This window comes from Artemia franciscana, chromosome 5, assembly GCF_032884065.1.
Source record: "Artemia franciscana chromosome 5, ASM3288406v1, whole genome shotgun sequence".
NCBI lineage: Eukaryota > Metazoa > Arthropoda > Branchiopoda > Anostraca > Artemiidae > Artemia > Artemia franciscana.
In genome coordinates, this window is record NC_088867.1 from 48,876,279 (window position 1) to 48,898,816 (window position 22,538).

At 36.2% G+C, this 22,538-nt stretch overlaps 1 protein-coding gene across 1 annotated transcript in view; it reads right to left on the reverse strand.

Moving 5' to 3' along the window:
- Positions 1-22,538, reverse strand: part of LOC136027755 (repetitive organellar protein-like) — a 39,964-nt gene that overhangs the window by 11,757 nt on the left and 5,669 nt on the right. The window contains exons 4-7 of the mRNA XM_065705213.1: positions 13,164-13,287; positions 10,983-11,162; positions 4,764-4,927; positions 718-2,304 (exon numbers count right to left, since the gene is read on the reverse strand). Of these exons, the coding sequence (XP_065561285.1) occupies positions 718-2,304; positions 4,764-4,927; positions 10,983-11,162; positions 13,164-13,287 (2,055 nt within the window). The remainder of the gene's footprint in view (positions 1-717; positions 2,305-4,763; positions 4,928-10,982; positions 11,163-13,163; positions 13,288-22,538) is intronic.

The window sequence follows — 22,538 nt, forward strand, 5'->3', positions numbered from 1 at the left end:
GCCCACTTCAGTTCTCTAATCTAGCAGGCTGAGTGCCCTTCAATAATACAGACTAAGCTTCTATGCATCACTAAGTACTTAAAATAACAAAGACTAATCAATTAAATTATCGCATTAAATATTACTTGATCAAATTAATTATTTTAAATTAATCAATTCGATTTAATTTAATCAAAATTAATTAGAAAAAGCAGGGAGAAACAAAAAAACACAAACTAATGGATTAATTAATTGGCTCAATAAGACAGACTAAGCCCCCTTCTAGTTAAAAATAGAGCAACATGCCTACATTGCAACAAAAAACAGTTGGTGGTGGAATTGTGGGGGAGGGGGTGCCAAAGGTTGACTTTGACGAATCCCAATCGTATATCAACATGCAAAACTTCATCTCAATGTTAAAGCGTTTTAAAAGCTGAAGGTATTAATCAGAAAATACTTTTTTTTTAAAATTCAGTTTAGGTTCCTCTAGCTTGACTACCACTTAGGGCACATGGTTTTGTAGCTAGATAAAGATCAGTTAAGTGTTACAATTACAAAATCTTATTGAAATCCCCCAGAGATTTTTTCTCCTTAAAATTGGAAAATGGCAGCCAAAACTGCGCATTCGTTCACTTTTCTCTCCCCAACCCTCTCACAAGAAAATTCTCTGATCTACCCTTCTACTCCGAGGACCTGACTGGTGGGTAGTATACAGAGAGAAGAGAATTTTCCACTTACTTTATTAGTGTCAATAATTATATTCAGTCTTCTTATATCTTCTCTTAGTACCGTATCCTTTTCACCACATCTGATGATTTCAGATTTGAGAGAATGGATTTCATTTCCCGATTTTGCTAAAATTTCCTCTTTTTCTGCTAAAATTTCATTTTTTTCACTTTCTAATTTTGATACTTTCTCTCGAAGTGACGTTAAGTCATCAATTTGCTTCACAATTTCACGTTCTTTGTCTGTCAAATTGACAAGTTTCTTTTCTAAAGTGTCAATCAAGCGGCTTTTGTCTTCAACGTCTTTCTTGAGGCATTCTGAAGCAATTTCCATGTCACTAATTTTTGTTTGGAGATCTCCAATATAAGACTTGAGACATGAAGTCTCTTCTTCATTTTTTGCAACAGTCTCTTCCTTTTCTTTTAAAATTCGACTACATTCCATATTCAGCTTAGCAGCTTCCTCTTTTAAAGACGACACCTCAAGTAAGGCTTCTTTGAGACGACACTCATCCTTCAAAATTTGCTCTTCCTTCTCTTTTAGAACATTGTCATTCTCTGTCTTCAGCTGAGTAATTTCCTCTTTCAATACTGAAACTTCACTTAGAGCTTGCGTCAGCTGCGACACATCTTCCAAAAGTAGTGTATTTTCTGTTTTGAATCGAGTAGCATCCTCTTTTAGCGATGTAATTTCAGTGAGAGTGATGTTTAGTTGAAGCTCAATATTAGCGAGTCGTTCATTCTCCTTTGATAATATATCCTTTTCAGTTTGCAATCTAGCAATTTCTTCTTTCAACAGTGACATGTCAGATAAAGCAGCTGCAATTTGAGCTTTAATTATGCGAGACTCATCATTCAAAATCTGCTCTTCCTTCTCCCTCAGAATATTGTCATTCTCTGTCTTCAGCTGAGTAATTTCCTCTTTCAACGCTGAAACATCACTTAAAGCTTGCTTCAGCTGTGACACATCTTCCAAAAGTAGTGCATTTTCCGTTTTTAATCGAGTAACATCCTCCTTTAGCGATGTAACTTCAGTGAGGGTTGTGTTAAGCTGATGCTCAATATTAGCAAGTCGTTCATTCTCCCTCGATAATGTATCCTTTTCAGTCTGCAATCTAGTAATATCTTCTTTCAAAAGTGAAACGTCGGATAAGGCAGCTGCAAGTTGAGCATCAACTATATCATAATCAGTTTTCAAAGAGACAATACCGTCAGCAAGTTGCTTCTTTTCACCTAAAATTCGGTCTAGATCCATATCTGTCTTCTCCATTTCTGTTAACCTCCTGAGAAGAGAATCCCGTTCTTCACTAATTACCAAAAGCTGATTCTTGAGATCGGCACACTCGATGTTGAGTTTTCCCATCTGACGGATAAGATTTTCTGTCTCAATGGGATTGGTAGAAGAACCTGAAGGTTTCTTCGGAGTCTTAGTTTTGGCAATCTCTGGGGCTTGTTGAAAGTGTTGAAGCTCCTCGTTTAATTGAATTATTTCAAGAGATTGGAGTTCAAAGTTCTTCTTCAGATCTTCCATGGCTTCTCTCAGCTCTTCTATTAGATTGTCTTTGTCCTGCAGGTGTTGCTTCATTGCAGAAATTTGTTCCTGAAATAGTAGGAGAAAATTACAGACATCGAAAAGAGGAGCTTCATAGGAAGAAGAAGAACTTCAGAAGAAGAAGAAGAAGAAGAAGAAGAGGAGGAACACGTTGTCTATGGCTCTGATTACCTAACGGGTGACAATCCTCAAAATAATAATCTAGAAATCTAATAACAGAAAAGAATAAAATCTAGAACCGTCTCCCTCAAAAAAAGGGTTTAAATTTCATTCAATCCATCAGTTTATTTAAAGGAAACATAGAAAAATTACAAGCCTTTAAACCCCCAAAAAAGCTCTTTGGCCTTTAAGAGTGGGAGGCTAAGTATTAAACTAAACAATATCACTAAAATCAAACAGAAGGACCAGAAGAAAAAAGGGGAGAGAAGAAAAAAAGGGGAGAGGAGAAAAAAAAACACAGTAAACAACACCATACATGATGTCATAAAACAATCATTCGTTAATAACCATTATCAAATACAATTAACAAAGGAGATGGAAAAGAGAATATAATGGACTGAAATAGAAAAAAAGAAAGAAAAAAATCCTCAATACAGTACGTATGGGAGATCTGAGATTCTTATAAAAAGCATGACTCGGTAAGTAGTTGTACCTGCTCTCTTTGTGGGGAGTATTGGAATGGACTGGAACATTTTCTGAGTAATTACCAAGGTTTGGTGAATTCAAGGTTTTGAGGGGGTATACCACTCAAACCTTACAGCCCCTGGGCTGTACCACTACAGCCCCTCAAAGCCTAAAGGAGCAGTCTCCCTAAGGTTCTCTTGAACGACAGGTTTCTTCGATAGTTTCTCACAATCGTAATAATAAAGGAATAGAAAATATATACACAAACTAGGAACTACAAGGAATGAATAGAGAAATGTATTCATGCAAAAAAAATAACAAAGAAAAGAAATTGGGAACAATCTCTGCAAGGTTCTCTGTTTAAATTTTTTTTTTTGTCAAAACAGAAGTGATAAAGGAATAGAAAGGACAGACAAGAACTAAGGTTCGCAAGAATGAGAACTTCCTCCGAATATCTTGTCACAACTCTATTCACAAACGCACAAAATAGATAGACAAGACTGGGAACGAAAACGAGTGAATAGAGAAATGTATCTATGAAAGAAACTGACAGAAAAAAAGCGGGAACAGTCACCACAAGCTCTCCTCTGCTTCAATTTTTTGTCACGAAAGAAGTATGGAAAGGAAGAATAGAGAAGAACAGAAAGGACAGGGAAGACGAAAACTAAAAACTAAACGAAACGACTAGAGAAGGGAACGAAAAGAAAATTGACAGACAAAAAAATGGGAACAGTCCCGCAAGATTTGCAAGAGTGAGACCTTCCTTCGAATATTTTGTCTCACTTACAAAGGAATAAAATAGATAGACAAAAATGGAACGAAAACGAATGAATACAGAAACGTATTTACGAAAGAAACTGACAGAGAAAAAAATTTGGGAAAAATAACCACAGGCTTCTCTGCTTCAATTTTTTTTGTCAACAAAAAAGTACGGAAAGAAAGAATAGAGAAGAACAGAAAGGAAAGGAAAGACGAAACTAAAAGCTAAATGAAAGGAAAAGAGAAGGGAACGAAAAGAGAGCTGACAAAAAAAAAAATGAGGAAAGTCCCGCAAGATTTGTAAGAGTGAGAGCTTCTTTAGAATATTTTGTCGCAACTCTACTAACAAAATAATAAGATACAAGGACAAAAGCTAGGAACGAGTGCAAATGAATAGAAAAAATGTATTTATGAAATAACCAAAAGAAACGAATAGAGAAAGGTTTTATCAAAAGAAAATTACAGACAAAAAGGGCAACAGTCCCCGCAAGGTTCACAAGAGTGAGAGCTTCCTTCGAATATTCTGTCACAACTCTACTCACAAAATAAGAAAATACATAGACGAAAACTAGGAACGAAAACGAATGAACAGAGAAATGTATTTATGAAAGAAACTGACAGAAAAAAAATGGCAACAGTCGCCAAAAGCTTCTCTCCTTTGATTTGTTTTTCGTCACAAAGGAAGTATAGAAAGAAATAAAAAGAAACATAATATAGAAGAACAGGAAGGAAAAATGACAACCAAATGGAACGAACAGAAGGTTTTTATAAAAAGAAAATTGACAGAAAAAAAGGGAACAGTCCCCACGAGGCTAGCTGGAATGACAGCTTTCTTTAAATATTTTGCCACAACCCTAGAAATAAAGGAATAAGATAGGGACAGATGAAGATTACAAACTAAACCAAAAGAAGCGAAAAATGCATTTATGACAAAAAACTGACAAAGAAAAAAAGAAAGAGAACAGTCTCCACAAGGCTCTCTAGTATGACAATTTGCTTCGAGTTTTTCATCACAACTGAAGTGATAAAGTAATACAATAGAAAGACAAGAATTAGGAACTAAAAGGAATGAATAAAGAAAGGCATATAAACAGAATACGAACAGAGAAATTGTTTGAACACACCTTATCTGCAGAATCTTGTTCATCAGCTTTTTCAATGGATTCCAGATACAACACCTTGAAATTTTCAAGTTCAGTAATCTTGTCTTTCAATTGTTCATTTTCGGCCTCCATGAACTGGCGAGTATTTTCTGACTTCTCAAATTCTTCGCTAAGCTTCCGGTGTTCTACAAAAAAAGGTTGGTTTAAAAACTCATTTTTCAAAATGTACAATGCAAAGGCTTGTCAAAAGAAGTAGTATCCATCCTTTATAAAACACATCCACTATATTATGAAAAAAGAAAGTGCAGTAAAGAAACTTTCTTTGAGTTTTAAAGCTTTAGTTTAGGGTAACACACCACTTTTTGGACACGTAAATTTTAGCTTTTGAATTTTACAGGATAGGTCTTTTAATAGGCCTTTCACTTTTACAAATAGATTTTCCACAGACCTATAATTTGTCAAATAAGTTTACCAGCACATCGACCAAATTTTAGCTCTTAGATTAATTACTGAGAAGTCTGAATCATCAGATTCCTTTAGTCTTCAGCGTTATAAATTATAAAAAGGCATTCAGTTAATAGAAGAGCGTTAGCGAAGGTTTAACGACAAGAAATAAAATGTCACGCCATCTGCTATTTGATGAAATTTGACATTTTCACCAGTGTAGTAAAAAGAAAAATCAGTTTTTTTCGGATAATTGGTAAAGTTAGGGTTATTATACGATTACAAAGTTTGAAAAAATGCCAAACGTCGCCAAACACCAGAAGGGGCAGATAGTATTTTCTGGTCGATACCAACACCAGTTTCCACCCTTATAAGATATCCACACTTTTTGGTCCTATTCTTGTAAGTTGTACCAGATAAGCAAATTAAAGTGATTTGTTCTATTTACGAGAATAATATTGCTGCGGTTTATGACGTGAGGTTAGCAGTTAGTTTGGCAATGAATCAGGAGTTCAGCAGGGTCGTGTTCCATCCCCCTTAATACGGATCATTTTGATTGACTTTGTCTTAAGGAGTGCAGGAGAGACAGTGGGAGAATGCAAAATCAAACAGGGCTGAAAAACTTTCCTGGACTTACATTATGCTGACAATTGAAGCATCCTAGGAGAAAGTGTGAGGAAAATGAACGAGCATTTAGAGTTTTTGCGAGTTCAGGGTGCTATAAGAAGTTTGATAATTGATGTTAAGAAGACTAAGTCGCTAAGGCTAGGAATGAGTAAAGATGGAAAGGGAACGTTGGGCAGCGAAAAGATTGATCAAGTGGACAGCTTCACTTACCTTGGTAGCATTATTAGTAAAGACGGCGGGAGCAGTGAAAATGGTAAAAGTAGAATAGCAAAGGCCAAGGGTATTTTTTCACAATTAAAAAAAGTTTGGAAGAATAGAAAGATAAGTCTGCGAGCCAAGATTAGAATATTGGAAGCTACAGTGATAGCAGTGGTCAAATAGGGTTCTGAAACATGAGCACTCAGGAAAACGGACAAAGATTTGCTAGATATTTTCCAGAGAAATTATCTACGGATTGTTCTGGGTACCCACTCACTGACCGTATTTCAAACAGCAGGTCTTGCGAAAAGTATGGTTCAATCCGGCTTTCTCAAGCTATAATGAGAGAAAGGTTGAGATGGCTAGACACCTTCTGCGGACGAAGCAAAGAAGGACAAATTGCCGGAGATTGTCTTTTTCGGCCAACCGAAGAGGGCTAAACGCAAAGCAGGTCGTCTTCTATTGGGATGGGAGAATGTAAAGGAATATTTAAAGGATATAGGAACTTCCTGAGAGGATGTACTGAGGAAAGCTTTGAATAAATTAGGATGGAGAAGGAGCGTGCGAAGCTGTGTTGGCCTCACGTGGCTTGTTGCTTCGGTGAGTTGTTAATAGAAGTAGTAATTTACCTTCACGGAATACAGGAAATTTCTTTGTAGCCTATATTTCAAATAATGTAATACTAATACCCAAGGGTGTATCCAAGATTTTTGTTGGGGGAGGGGGGATATTTTATACACCGCTTTCCGGACAGGTAAATTCTAACTCTTGAATTTTTACCAAATAGGTCTTTCAATAGGCCTTCAATTTGCTGATTAGGTCTTCCAGTTTAAAAAAAAGTAAATAGAAAGAATCCAGAACATGTGCTAAGACCCTTCATCTATCTAATGAATCATCATGGTGGTTCCTTAGTCATGTACGGTGGTTCTTTAGTAATTTATGCAATGCCAAAATTACGCTAATTGACGGCATACATACTGCAAATATGCTTAAGTGAATCGCAGCCTAAATATCTTTAGCCCCTCCCCCATTTTTCGAGATCGACTTGGTGCGTCCAATGCCCCCAAAGAGTTTTGGCTTTATTCAACGAGCCTTCTCTGAGATATTACAGAGAGACCAGTTTATAGCCTGGCAACGCATGATGTATTTCTATTTATCTTTGAATTCTGTTTAAAACAAAAAACATTTTTACCCCCCCCCCCAAAAAAAAAAAAAACGAAGTCCCCTTACCCCCTCCCCTTAAAACTACCTGCCAAAGGCTTCAATTCTACCCCCATACCCCCGCCTTTCCCGAGATACTGTAGTATTGCTAATTTGACAATCTTGATATACAAAATGTGTTTCAATTTACCTCTGCCCCTATTCACCAGTTAAAACTTGGAATGAAAACCCTTTCTTTTACATGCGATTTTCATTTAATCTTAAAGTTATTCTGTACGGCTTCGACGATCATCAATTTGCTTTTGTATCGTTCACATTTTTTAAAGATTTTTTTTTGTTATTTATTGACAAGTATATGAACAACTTCCTTCAGACAGATAGGGAAAAATATTTGAGGTAAGGAGATAAGGATATAAATTTTCTTAACTTAACTTATTCTTCCTCCCTCCAATAAAGTTGCCAAGTGTGGGCTCTTAACCTCACCAGATCTATCTCAGTTTTCTTTTAGTTTCTCTTTCATTTTATATTTAACGATAATTAATTAATCAATGAATCAATTAATTAAGTAATTCCCGCACTGATTCTCTTCAGCTTACGTCCTTTTTCACGATTACATAAAAAAAACTAGTTTTTCTAACTGAAAGTAAGGAGCGACATTAAAACTTAAAACGAACAGAAATTACTCCGTATATGAAATGGGTTGTCCCCTCCGCAATCCCTCGCTCTTTATGCTAAAGCTTTTAATTGTCTTAAAAAGCAGAATTGTGGTAAAGAGTCAAACTTTAGCGTAAAGAGCGAAGGATTGCATTTCATATACGGAGTAATTTCTGTTCGTTTTAAGTTTTAATGTCGCTCCTTACTTTCAGTTAGAAAAACTAGTTTTTTATATAATTTCTGAACGTTTTTGAATTAATGCATGTTTGATTTTGGCTCTCCACACATAAATTATTAAAATGAAATTTATATTTTAATTCCTTTTTTGGCTAAATGGCTTTCTCTTAGTTCTGATCAGACGATTTTGAGAAATATGGGATGGGGAAGGAGGCCTAGTTGCCATGCAATTTTTCGGTTACACAAAAAGGCAACTATAAATTCTAATTTTTAACGAATTTTTTTATTAGTAAAAAATATTCGTAACTTAAGAATTAACTTACGTAACAAACTTTTATATTCTTAAATTTTTATTATGTATATGAGGGGGTTTGTACCCTCGTTAATACCTCGCTCTTTACACTAAATCGTAAGTTTTGTGCCGATTCTTTAAGAATTACCCCTGAATCAGAAAGGCCGTAGAATAAATAGTTGAAATTACTAAAAATACTTTAGCATAAAGAGCGAGGTATTTATCTCCTCCTAAATACCTCGCTCTTTATGCTAAAGTATTTTTAGAACCCCTCATATGCGTAATAATCTCTGTTCGTTTTAAGTTTCAATGGTACTCCTTACTTTCAATTGAAAGAATTTTTCCATGTTTATTTTTTCATTTTTTTTATAGTAATTTAGAAAATCCTGCGCCCTTTTCATTGAATTTCTGTTCCCCCATGACATATTTCTCCAAGGAAAGATCCTCCCACATAGCCCCCTCCCCTCAGCCCCACCTCCAAAACCAAAAAAAAATCCCCTGAAAACGACTGTACATTTCCCAATAACCATTATTATATGTAAACAATGGTCGAAGTTTGTAACTTGCAGCCCCTCCCCCAGGGACTGTGGGGGAGTAAGTCATTCCCAAAGACATAGTTATTATGGTTTTTGACTATGCGGAGCAAAATGGCTATCTCAAAATTTTGATCTGTTGACTTTGGAGAAAAAATGAGCGTGGGAGGGGGCCTAGGTGCCCTCCAATTTGTTTGGTGACTTAAAAAGGGCACTAGAACGTTTCATTTCCGTTATAATGAGCCCTCTTGCAACATTCTAGGACCACTTGGTCGATACAATGACCCCTAGAAAAAAAAAAAAAAAAAAAAAAAAACAAACAAATAAACACGCACCCGTGATTTGTCTTCTGGCAAAAAATACGAAATTCCACATTTTTGAAGATAGGAGCTTGAAAATTTTGCTACTGGGTTCTCTGATACGCTGAATGCGATGGTGTGATTTTCGTTAAGATTCTGTGACTTTTAGGGGGTGTTTTCCCAATTTTCTAAAATAAGACAAATTTTCTCAGGCTCGTAACTTTTGATGACAAAGACCAAATTTGATGAAACTTATATATTTAAAATCAGCATGAAAATCCGATTCTTTTGATGTATATTTTAGCATCAAAATTCCGTTATTTAGAGTTTCGTTTACTATTGAGCCGGGTCGCTCCTTACTACAGTTTGTTACCACGAACTGTTTGAAATAAATTTTCACATCTTGCAGGTTTGGCAAATGTAAAAATTTCTGATTCTTAAAATTAAAAAAAAAAAAAAAAAAAAAAAAAAATAGGTCTATTTTTCTATTCTAGGTCTATTATAGACCTATCTCCTAAACGTTTCAACGCGATACCCTTGGTGCCATTAGTTACAGTATCCGTAGAAGAGATATCAAAAGTATTCACATATTGTCTTCTAGCTAGTTCAAAATCTTTCTCAACTAACCCTGAAATGTCTAACTTATTAATATAGGCCACTATAGTGATATTGCTTTGTCACCGTATTGACAATCTATATAAACCTATATCTATGTCTAGACATGGGGCAGAGGGATGGGACGCAACTGTGACAGTATCGATTACGTTTGGGAAAAAACTATTGAACGGAAAAAAAAATTAGTAAACAGAATTACTCTTTTGTTGCAATTGCAGCTACTTTTGTCGCTACAAAAGAGTAAACAGGATTGCTCTTTTGTTGTTATGTAGTTACTTTTATTGCTATTGCAGCTACTTTTGTTGCTATTGTAGCTACAAAAGAGTGAGCAGAATAACTCTTTTGTTGTTATGTAGTTACTTTTATTGCTATTACAATTACTTTTCTAGCTATTATAGCTACAAAAGAGTAGACAGAATTACTCTTTTGTTGTTATGGTAGTTACTTCTGTTGCTATTGCAGCTGCTTTTGTAGCTATTTTAGCTACAAAAGAGAGTGCAGAATTGCTATTTTCTTGTTAATGTAGCTACTTTTGTTACTATTGTAGCTACAAAAGAGTAAACTGAATTACTCTTTTCTTGTTAATGTAGTTATTTGTTGCTATTGTCGCTACAAAATAGTGAGCAGAATTAATCTTTTGTTGTAATTGTAGCTACTTTTGTCGCTACAAAAGAGTAAACAGGATTGCTCTTTTGTTGTTATGTAGTTACTTTTGTTGTTAATGTAGCTACTTTTGTTGCTATTGTAGCTACAAAAGAGTAAACAGAATTACTCTTTTGTTGTTATCTAGTTACTTTTATTGCTATTGCAGCAGCTTTTGTTGCTATTTCAGCTACAAAAGAGTGTGCAGAATTATTCTTTTCTTGTTAATGTAGCTACTTTTGTTGCTACTGTAGCTACAAAAAAGTAAACAGAATTACTCTTTTGTTGTTATGTAGTTACTTTTATTGCTATTGCAGCTACTTTGGCTGATATTATAGCTACAAAAAAGTGAGCAGAATTACTCTTTTCTTGATAACGTAGCTACTTTCGTTGCTAATGTAGCTACTTTTGTTTTTATGGGAACAGCATTGTAGCATGCCCTTCTGCTCTCATTGCCAAATATTTCAAGTTTACTGTTATAACCCCCAAGACACACTATTACGGGTAACATGCCTTTCTTCCCCCCCCCTCCCCCCCCCCCGTTTGCTATTTATTCAATACAGCTTAGGCCCTACAAATAAAGTGTAAGTCTACTTACCTGTTTCAAGCTCATCAAGCTCAGCAATCACCTCCTCCAAGTTTTTACCCATGTCCTCATATTTTTGCCTTATATCGTCATACTCACGGTTTCTCTTTTCAAGTTTGCGCATAACTTCATCGAAAGTCATTTGTATATCAAAAGGGGTTTCGGTACGTGAAAAATCGAAATTCTTTTCACCTGTAATTCAAAATAACATATTCATGTTTCCTTCATTCTACGAACAGATCTGTGAAACTAGTCAGGGAAGAACTCTGGGACTTATGGAAAACTCTCCATAAGTCCCTATTATTTAGGGACTCCATATTATTTCTTTTATGGCAAGTATATAATTAATTTTTAAACACAACAATAATTTGTTATTAGCACATATGGAACGTTCAGAATAACAATAGGGGTGGATATAGAGCGAAATCTTGGGGGGGGGCGGAGAAGACGCCAATAATTGACCAAATTGAACAACTTGTTAAAAAAAAAGAGTGAAAACAGAAAAGACAAGGAATGAGCCAGTCATAATAAATCTTGGGAGGGGTGCTTCCCTTAATTCGCCAGTGGGATCATAGGAAAAAAAAACAAAAAAAAAAACAGAGAGTGGAATGAATTCCAAAAGAATTCATATCGCCCTTTTTATATTAACGCATAAATCAGCAGGTATTTTTTTTTTTTTTTTATGTGACGGAACATGGACAAATATGATCCAGCTATGCTCTCGTACTCAAACTGTGCCTTTCAATGTCATTTGTTTATCTAATAGACTAGTCACAGTTCCTCTTTGACAGTTCTCGGACAGTTTCGCTCGAAGTCATTTGTACATCAAAAAGGATTTCCGAACGTGAAAAATTGATTTTTTTTTTCTTCTTTTTTTACTTTTAAAACGAGACATGTTTCCCTATTTTTGTTCTTCTGAGCTGGTTCACAGTCTTTTATATTGAATTATAAAATCTATAAACCTATATAAAACTTAATAATGAGAGACAGGGACGCACGGAGGGGGATATCTGCCCCTCCCAGTCCATTATCTCAGATTTACTCCAGTGAATTATTCACAGTTCCTCTTTGCCAGGAAATGAAAATTTGATGTGAGGGTGTACACAGGGAGGCTCTGAATAGATTGGGATGGAAGAGGAGCGTGTGTAGCTGTGTTGGCCTCAGGCAGCTTGGTGCTGCGGTGAGTTGCTAGTATATATATATATATATATATATATATATATATATATATATATATATATATATATATATATATATATATATATATATATATATATATATATATATATATATACTACTACTAACAATTCACCACCGCATAAAGACACCTGAAGCCAACACATCTATGTACGCTCCTCCTCCATCCCAATCTATTCAAAGCCTCCTTTTTTAAACCCTCACATTAAATTTTCATTTCCCTTAAATCTTTCTTTATGACATGCTCCCACATCAACTGCGGACGACTAGCTTTTTTCCACTTCAGAAATAATAAAAGCATGAATATAAAGAAAACAACGGAGAGAAGGTCGAGAAATAATGATAAATAAGGTAAAAAGAAAGAAAAGGTCAAACGTAAAATAAAAGGTACCTTGAAATGCTTGGCTAAATGTTAACATTATTATTTCCCATTGGAAAATAATGAGAGTATGGAAATAATGGTTGGGAGACTGGGGGGTTGGAAAATAATGGGAAATATAGTAAAAAAAAAGAAAAAAAAACGAACATAAAATAAAAGGTACCTTAGAATGCTTGGCTATAGCTGAATTTCATTGTTTTCACTTGTGGATAATGAAAGTATAGAAATAATGGTTGGGAGGTCGAGAGCTTGGGAAAAAATGGCAAATATGGTAAAAAAAGAAGGAAAAGATCCAACATAAAATAAAAAGTACCTTGCAATACTTGGCTATATTTTAACCTCATTTTTTTTCTCTTCAGAAATAATAAAGGCATAGAAATAAAGAAAATAATGGTTGGGAGATTGAAAAGTTAAAAAATAATGGGAAATATAGTAAAAAAGAGAAAAAGATCAAGCATAAAATAAAAGGTACCTTGCAATGCTTGGCTATATTTTAACATAATTATTTCCCCTTCTGAAATAATAAAAGTAGGTAAATAAAAAAAAATATTGGGAGTTGAGAAATAATAGAAAATATGGTAAGAAAAAGGAAAAAGATCAAACATAAAAGAAGTTACCTTGCAAAGCTTGGCTGTAGGTTAACCTCATTATTTCCCCTTGGGAATCAGCCAATGCTTTCTTATGGTCATCAAGAGTGCTTTGCAGTTTCTTTAGCTGCACTTCCAAGTCTTGGTTAGCATTCTTAAAAAAATAAAATAAATCATATCAAAATAAAAGTCATGGAAATTTGTTAGAAAAACTTCTATTTGAACGAAAAAAGCAACGAGTTACTTTACACTGACATACATCCAAGCCAACTACATCACATTTTTTTTGTTTAATAAAGGTGACATCCAACAATGGCAATGACAAAGAACCAGAAAAAAACATCATTTTATTCCAGCAAAGGGTGGGGGAGGGGAATACACGAAAAACGCAAGAATCCGTCAACGAAGGTTACTAGCAAAGTCCTGTGCGAATATGGTCCCCTGAATATCAGCACGGACCTGCCTTCTACCAGTGAGACACGAGAAGCAGCAAAGAAACTGGAAAATCACAAGGATTGGATCGTATATCATGCAGAGGCATGTTGATAAAGGCATCAACATACACACGTTTGGTCTTTACTCTTCACTCGGACAACAGCCAAAGTACAATCAGACTGGCAACTCACTCATTAGGATACTCAAAAAAGCAGACGCTATTGAACCAGGCAACTGGCGGGTATAAGTTTACTGTCAATACCCGCGAAGATTCTCTTATCCGTTATCCTACAGAGGATCCGAACACAAATTGATTGACACCTCCGAGGCGAACAGTATGGCTTCCAGCCAAATCGCTCATGTACAGACCTTAAATTCTCGATTGGACTTCTAGCTGAAGAAAGCAGAGAGTGGGGTTCGAAGATCTATATGATCTTTGAGGACTTCAATTCCGTAGATCGTGAAAGTCTATGGAAGATTCTCATCCATTATGGAATCCCTGAGAAAATGTGACGATTATTACCACCATTTATGAGGGCAGCTTATGTTGCGTAAAAACACCAGAGACGAAAACTCGTTTCGTCCGCATTTTGTCGGGAGTAAAACAGGGGTGTGTTCTATCACCATTATTTTTTGTGATAATGATTAATTACATCTTTCAAAGCACAGAGACAGGAGGCATCAGATTCAACCCCGAAGTCCAGGTCAATGATACTGATATTGCAGATGGCATAGCAGTGTTTGAGTCAAGAAAACCTTTCAAGAGGACGTATCCCAAATATCCGCACCTTCTGACTCTGTTAATGTCGGCTGCTAAAGGTTGTCGTGTCTTTTCATAGATGGTTTGTCATCCTCTGTGGCCAGTGGATGCACTGGCCTTTGCTCTGCAAAGACACAGCCGGTTTTTTTTTTTTTCAAAAGTCAGAACTGTTATTCTTGGTTCAGGTACCATGTTTCTGCTGCATAAAGTAGGAATTTTGTGCCTCATGAGGCTGCCTAGTTCAGTCGGTCCTACAATTTCCCCTGTCACACACAAGCGTAAGATCTTGAATTTCTTCCCGAAGACTCAACGCACGTATCGTGCCAAGCCACTAAATGCAGCATGTATAAATCTGTTCAAACAGACAGCGTCACGACAGCCCCTCCTTACAACCAGATTTTACAAAAATATTGACTTTAAAAGAAGAATTAATGGATGTGTTAATGCTTATTGCAGATTTTTTGTCAGTTTATAAAAGTGATTCAATAAGCCAACCTATAAATAATTCCAACCCAAACAAGGTAAATAACACTTTAGACTCTAATCATCAAAAAAGTGCATTGTCTTAAAGCTCAATGAATATTAATGAAGGAAGCAGAGGATTAAGTTCATTAATTTTAGCCACTAAAAGTGATATAAATCTAAGTTCAGAAATTGTACCTGACCTCAATCTCACCTCGATTCAACCTAATTAGAATCCTGACCTTGAGAACACATATGCCCAAATTCGTTTTGACAGTACGGAAGTGAATCTGTCTAATAACAATGACTTCCCTTCTAATATTCGCAAATGTGCTCCAAATTAGGATATAAATGTGATTTTGGGTATGACCGTGTTCCAAGCAAGCTGCAGGAAAAAGGTATTCCTGATAATAGTGTTATAAAAATTGCAAGTTTTTTAAGCAAGGAAATTGCAAATTAGGTCCAAAGTACCCCTATAACTATAGATTTATTATCCATTACCTAAAAAAACGAAATGCAGCTCGTCCAAAATTTGTTCCCGTTTTTATGGCACTTGGAATCTACCAGGTGACATATGGCGATCGCAAATTCTGTCGGTTGAAAACGTCGCAAACGCTTAGAACCGGAAATCTTGGAAAACACTTAAAGCGGAGAGATTAGGATGAAACTTGGTGGGAAGAATAAGCACAAGTCCAAGATACATGACTGACATAGCCGAACTGGATCCGCTCTCTTTTGTGGGGCTGGGGGGGATTCGGAAAAATTAGAAAAAATGAGGTATTTGTAACTTACGAATGGGTGATCAGATCTTAATGAAATTTGATATTTAGAAGGATCTTGTGCTTTAGAACTCTCATTTTAAATTGCGACCAGATCCGGTGACATCGTGGGGAGTTGGAGGGGGAAACCAGAATTCTTGGGAAATCGTGAAAATCGAGGTATCTTACGAATGGATGATCGGATCTCAATCAAACTTGATATATAGAAGAATCTTATGTCTCAGATGCTCCATTTTCAATTCCAATTGGATCCAGGGACATAGAGGGTTGGAGGGGAAACCAAAAATCTTGGAAACCGGAAATCTTGGAAAACGCTTATAAATGTTGTAGATACGTGATTGACGTAACCAGACTAGATCCGCTCTCTTTGGGGAGTCATGGGGTGGGGATCAGTGCTTTGGCGAGTTTAATGTTTCTGGAAGTGCTAGGACGATGAAAATTGGAAGGCGTGTCAGGGAGCTGCACAAATTGACTTGATAAAGTCATTTTCCCCGATTCGATCTGAGGGGCTGAAGCCAGAGGAAAAATTAGAACAATTGAGGTATTTTTAACCCACGAGTGGGTGATCGGATCTTAATGAATTTTGATATTTAGAAGGACCTCGTGACTCCGAGCTCTTATTTTAAATCCCGACCGGCATTAAGCCTCTGATTTTCTTTACAAAGCAATCTATTGCTTCTTGGAATTTTGCTAGAGCTCATACCATATGAGCTCTTAGCTCTGGTTTACATAACACGTGAAACCCAAAAGAAGTGCTCGTTATTGTATTTATGTCGTTTTTACTTCACTGGCAAGTGTTCTAAAGCAAAGTGTAATTTTATCCATGTTCTTTTATGTAAGTTAGCATCAAACGGGCGTTTTTTCGGGTGTGATAACCTGCATATTTATGTTCCCTCTTTAATGTTGCAAAAAAAAAAAAAAAAAAAAAAAATCAAGCTGCAAACAAAAGCAAAGTGCATAAACTTGGGCAGTACCAGCTGTTATAGGTCGAAGATTCCATACTGGAAGGACCCTTTTTTAAGGCAAAACTACGGATCCCTTTCCTCCCTTATTAGATACTTCTTATTACCTCCCTCCCAATCTTCGGGAAACGCCCCTCCAATCCAGAAATTTACTCACCGCCAGTCAAATCATCATCACACCCAAACCCTACCATAATCCCCTTTTACTCATATCCCTCCGAATCACAAACCCCATTGCATATCATATCCGCTCCATGCGCCCAAGATGTTGTTGACTTATTCGGGACTCCACCCATCATTTTCTAATGTAAATCAGACCTACCTTCTCCCAGAAAGTTCCCATCTCACTTCCCTTTCCCAGCACCTTCTTACCTTCCCATCTCCTCCTTTCCGCTCTATCAAAAATCCTCCCAATTCGACTCCTTCTTACACTATCTCCACGAAACCTCACCTCCAGTCCATTTGTTTTCTCCCTCGTGCCTTCCCTGTCAACGAGACTCAGGTCTGAGACTTTTTGCATTCAATAATTGTCTTGTAATAAATCCTAATTGTTCTCACTTCCCGTCAACTGGAAACAAGTTGCACCTTCCTCATCATGTTTCGTCCAAATCCTTGACCACCCTCACCTCCAAATCCCCAAGTTAAATCCTTCTCTTACCCTTCTTCTCCAAAGCATAATGACGCCTGACAAATTATTCCGAGTTTATTAATCTCTAGACTCAATCCCCCCCCCTTGTCTTTGCCCCCTCTCCAGTAGGTGGGAGCTATCATCTTTCGATTCTTTTATCCCCCTCCTCACATTTTAAGCATTTTTTCTCTGTAGCTTATGGCACTTATCGCCCTTTTCAAAATTCTGGTCTTCTTTCTTTTGGTATGTGGCTGATTACTGAAGATTGGCCTGATATTTAAAGTTTAAAATATCTTGATAAGAAAATGGCTACGTTCCACAAAAAGCTAATTGATAAATATCAAATTTGTTTCCCTGAAAAGAGATTTAAAAGGTGCTCCAAAAAAGGTAAACTGGATGAAGACAATAAACTCAGAAAATCAATTAAAAGAAAAATTCGCAAATTGGCACGATCGTACTACAAAAATAAGGTCGAAGAATCGCTCAATAATTCACCAAAAAATTGGTATTCCAAGGTTAAAAAGCTGTGAGATAGGAGGCTTGAGCAGCTTGACCTCGACCTACCCGAACCCCTTGATGTTACTGCCGATAAACTAAATAAATTTCTCGCCTCCATTGTCCAGAGCCTTCAAGCATTGACCGGCCAATTATCAACAGGAGCCCTATCCCCTTCTTCCCCATCTGAGATAAATAGAAGAATTGAAAAACTAAGAAAAATGAGTCCTTGTCCTTTGGACATCCCATTTCCTCTTATTAGTGCCTATGGTGACTTCCTTTCTAAGCCCTTGTCTTTCCTGTTTAACAAGATTACCGAGTCTGGGCGAATTCCAACAATTTGGAAACATGTTTTCATAACCCCTTTGAAAAAGAAAACGGAAAGCCTGGCGTTGAAGGCGTTCGTTCTATTACTCTTACTCCTATTTTCTCAAAACTTTATGAAGGATTCCTTGCAGATTGGCTAAAGGAACAAAATCTTACCTCTTACCGACCTGATTCAGTTTGGGAGCATAAAATCCACTTCTATTTCCCACTACCTCGTTTCTCTTATTGACCACGTCGAGAAAATCCTCAAAAAGCCTAATTCCTGGCTTAATTTAATTTCCATTGACCTTCAGAATGAATTTGCTTTTCTTAACCACATTATTTTAATTGAGAAACTTGTCAGCGAGTTCAATTTCGATCCGTTACTGGTGAAATTAGTTGCCACCTTCTTAACAAATAGTTCGCAGGGTGTCAAATACCAGAATCATTATTCAAATCCTCTCCTTCTCTGCAATGGTATACCCCAAGGTACTGTCCTAGGTCCCCTCTTCTTTTCAGTCATGGTTAACAGCCTCGCGAAGGAATTTCATGACCGATGGAAATTTGTTGATGACCTAACGGTTGTTGAAACTTGCTTCAGGAATTTAATAAGCGACCCATGAGCATCCTCAATGAAATTGTAGATGAGGCCTTGGATTTAGACGTGACAGTAAACCCCCCATAAGTCCATGATAATGCCGATTTGTTTCCTCAAATCCTCGCTCTGTTTTCTTAATTCTATCCCTCCTGAAACTTCTGTGTCCTCATTTGAACTACTTGGCGTCACATTTTCTTCAAATTTAAAGTGCTAAAGACATCATCCATAGAGCTAATGTTTCTATCACCCTACCTAAGCTTCTAAATAAATTTAGCGTCCCCGTTTCCCACTCCTTAAGGATTTACAGGTCTTTTGTCGGCCCACATCTCGAATATGCTTGTCCAATTTAGCACCTTGGTATCTCTCGCGAAGAATCGGAAAAAGTAGAATCAATCCAAAACAGAACCTTGCGAATAATTTTCAAAGAAGGCAAGGTGCCTTTCTGCTCCTAAAAAAGCTAGTTTGGAAACCCTTGAATGAAGGAAGGTTACGTTGTGCCTCTTTTGCAAAATATACATTAATAAACACTTGGACGGCAAGTATTTTCCCCAAACGTCACTCCCAATCCAGATTACGGCCACTTCTAGCTGTTTATGAGCTCATCCTTATTTTGTCCCCATTCGCTGCATTACTTCCAGATATAAGTAAACTTTTATTCCCTTCATCACAGAAAAAATTAATAAAATATTCCACTAAACTCTCCTTTTTCTTCTCTCTTTGTTTATTGGCTGATGGTGCTACCCAGCTTGTTGCACCTATTTGCTTGTTTCATCCCCTCTTTTTTTTGTTTCCCTTTTAAATATTATATATTTTATATTTCGTTCTCTTTTTTGTGTTTATTCATTTATTTTTGCCCCCCCCCTTTTCGACCATTTTTTATCTTTTTAGCTCTTTTATTGATAGTATACAGTTAAATATATATATATATATATATATATATATATATATATATATATATATATATATATATATATATATATATATAGACATATATTCCCCACCCCCTTTCCCCTTTTTTAATGTCCCTTTTAATTCTTTTTCTGACTTATGTTTGTTTAAGTTTAGTTTGACCAGTTTTTACCTTTTTAAATTTTGAATTGACTTATTACAGTTTAATTGTTGGCTCATAAATGATTATTCATTATGATTTTTCTTTTTCGTTGTTGTTTTCCGACTATTTGCCAGTTTTAGCAAAACCATGTGATTCGTCGACTCCCAAGTCCGAATTCGGCCCTTTGAGGGCTTATGATAGAGTTTCTTTCGAAATAAATATATTATATTATCCAATGGAATAAAATTGCTTTTGGAAAGGCGTGGCTTCAGGTGCAGAGAAAATCTCTGAGATCTCCGTACTTGATGTAGGATGCTAAAGGCACCATTTGCCTATTGGCAAATGACCAAAAATTTCTCTCACTGTCGAGCTGTGTTCTCGATGATACTTTCCAGGTATTTGAACTGGATAATTTGTTCAACATCTTAGTTGCCCCATTTCCAGACAGAGGAGAGTCAATTGTTGCACTTGGTTTTCTCTGCATTTGGTTTTCTATCACTAGTAGGTTAAGATGGTTTCACCGTGATCTCGTCTAGTAATTCTTGAAGCTGCTTTTTTCTTAACTCTAACACTACTATCTCGTCTGCGAAATCAAAATCATTAACCTGGACTTCATGGCTTAATCTGATCCCCAGCAGATCCTTTCTGAGCCCTCATTATAAGCGAGGGTAAGTGTAATTACTAATTCACCTTTCTGTTGCTAGGGTTCAAATTAGTATAGGCAGAGGCAGAGACAACTATCCAAGAAGTAGATCCTCAAATTGCTAGGAAGAGATGAGGAGCATTCTGATCTTAAAGATGACGACAGAGTGAAAATACCTACCATACCAACTAACAAACATGAAGATGTTTATGAAACTATACTGATAGTGATAGAGGAGATAGAGGCTAATATTTATGGCGAAGAAGCAGATGCTATGTCTCCCAGTCTTGAAGAAGATGAATGACCACTGGTAAAAATACACTAAGTTGTCGAGCTCAGCGATGGCCTTTGAATACTCGAATACTCGTCAACGCTACCAGAAAGCGTAAATGATATGTAGTAAAGACAGACTTTGATTAGTTTGGGTATATCCCTCATCAAGTCATACCTGAATGTCCACAAAACATCAATTCACTGCACCGAGAACCTCACCGCTATCACATAAAATGCATGGAAATTTGTCGGTTGATACTACAGTGCTTCATCAGAATCTGGTCGCAAATCCAAGCGATTTTTCCTTTTGTTTTCATACAGCCTATCGCTACAGTTTACTACAAGGGCAACACCAAAACACGTGGATTTTGTCAAAGTTTTATAGGAAAATAAATAACAGATCGTAATAATCTGATATTTAAAAACAAGCTAAAACTAATAACTAGTTTAATTAACTAAAAAAAAAAGAACAATTTGGATTATTATTTACAAGAACTTATCATTTAAGTACCATGTAAAAGCTATAAGTAAAGTATTATCGCGGAATTTAGGGATTATCCGTAAATTAAAACATTGTTTTCCTTCATATGCATACGGTTATTATATTTTTCTCTGATACATCCGAATCTTTTGTATTGTTCGTCTGTATGGCTTGGTACTTTCCCCTCAACACTTTGCCCAATCCGCATACTGCAGAATAATACCATTAGATCATTTTGTGGAATAGAGAACCGGAATTTGGTCAGGTCAATTAATATAGTATAATGAACACAGTATAATTAATATAATAATTAATAATATACTATAATAATATAATCATATACTATAATTTTTATAATTAATAATGAATACAGTATAATTAATATGATGCTTGCAGCTGGATTGCGTGATTTTTATGTAAAAGTATTATCATGGCTGCCTTCCAGACTGTTTTACCGGAATATTTCGGGAAAGGTCCAACGTCCATTATCACGGAACTCGGACAAGTGGAGATATTGAGGTTCCTGGCCTAGTTTCAGGTAGGGCTGCTTTTTCAGTTATTTACAGAGAGGCTAAGCTGTGGAATACGCTTGTCCCAAGAACCAAGGAATTACCCATTAGTCATTTCAAATCTGAGCTGCGTGTGGGGTCGCTTGGCAAGTATACATTCGAAACAGACTGAGATCGATGGAATTAAATTTGATAATAATTATTTATATTTTTTTGCTTCGGGATTATGATATTATGTTGTTTTATTATGTATGAATTATTGATGCAAGTTTTCTTTTCGGTAAACGATTTCACCCTTCTACTTATTATAAATTAACTTGTTTTTGCTTTTTGTTTTATGTTTTTCTCTTCTATTTTTTGTTCTTTTTTGTTAATAACACTCCCTCGCAAGCGACGCTTTTGGTGTGCTACCAATTGATTTTGTCTCTGTAAATTTTTTTGATAATAAATGTGCGATCACTACTAAAAACTAGCAGCAAAGCCTGTCAGCGACAGCCATAAGCAAAGGAAAAACGTAGCTTTACTTTTTCATCAGGACCAAAAATTTTTTTTCCCCCTTCCTCCCAATTCAAAATTCGAAGGGGTTTATCAGGGACGTATGCAGGGGCAGGAGAATTGGGGCCTAACAGTCCCCCTTCCTTTCAAGAATTCTAAATTTACTAGATTTCTATGGATTTCTCACCCAAGTTATATAATGAAATTTACCAAAGAATTTTTGAGGGGCTTGCAAAAAGAATAAATATCCCTGGATACGTATTGCTTCTTTTGCAAGTTTATATATTTTCTTTTATTTTGCAGATATGACAAAAACCTTGGAGGGTGATGGGGGGGGGCAAACCCCTTGAAGTCCAAATCTAAAAAAATGTCCTATATGATCCTGTGGACAGTTCATTGGAAATTGTCTAGTTCTCTCCGCAGTGCCAGCAAGGAATGACAAAAATTTAGTGCAGTTATATGGGACCTAGTGAAATCAGGAGTGGTTATTATATTTGGAAAGATCATTGAATACAGAATTTCATTACA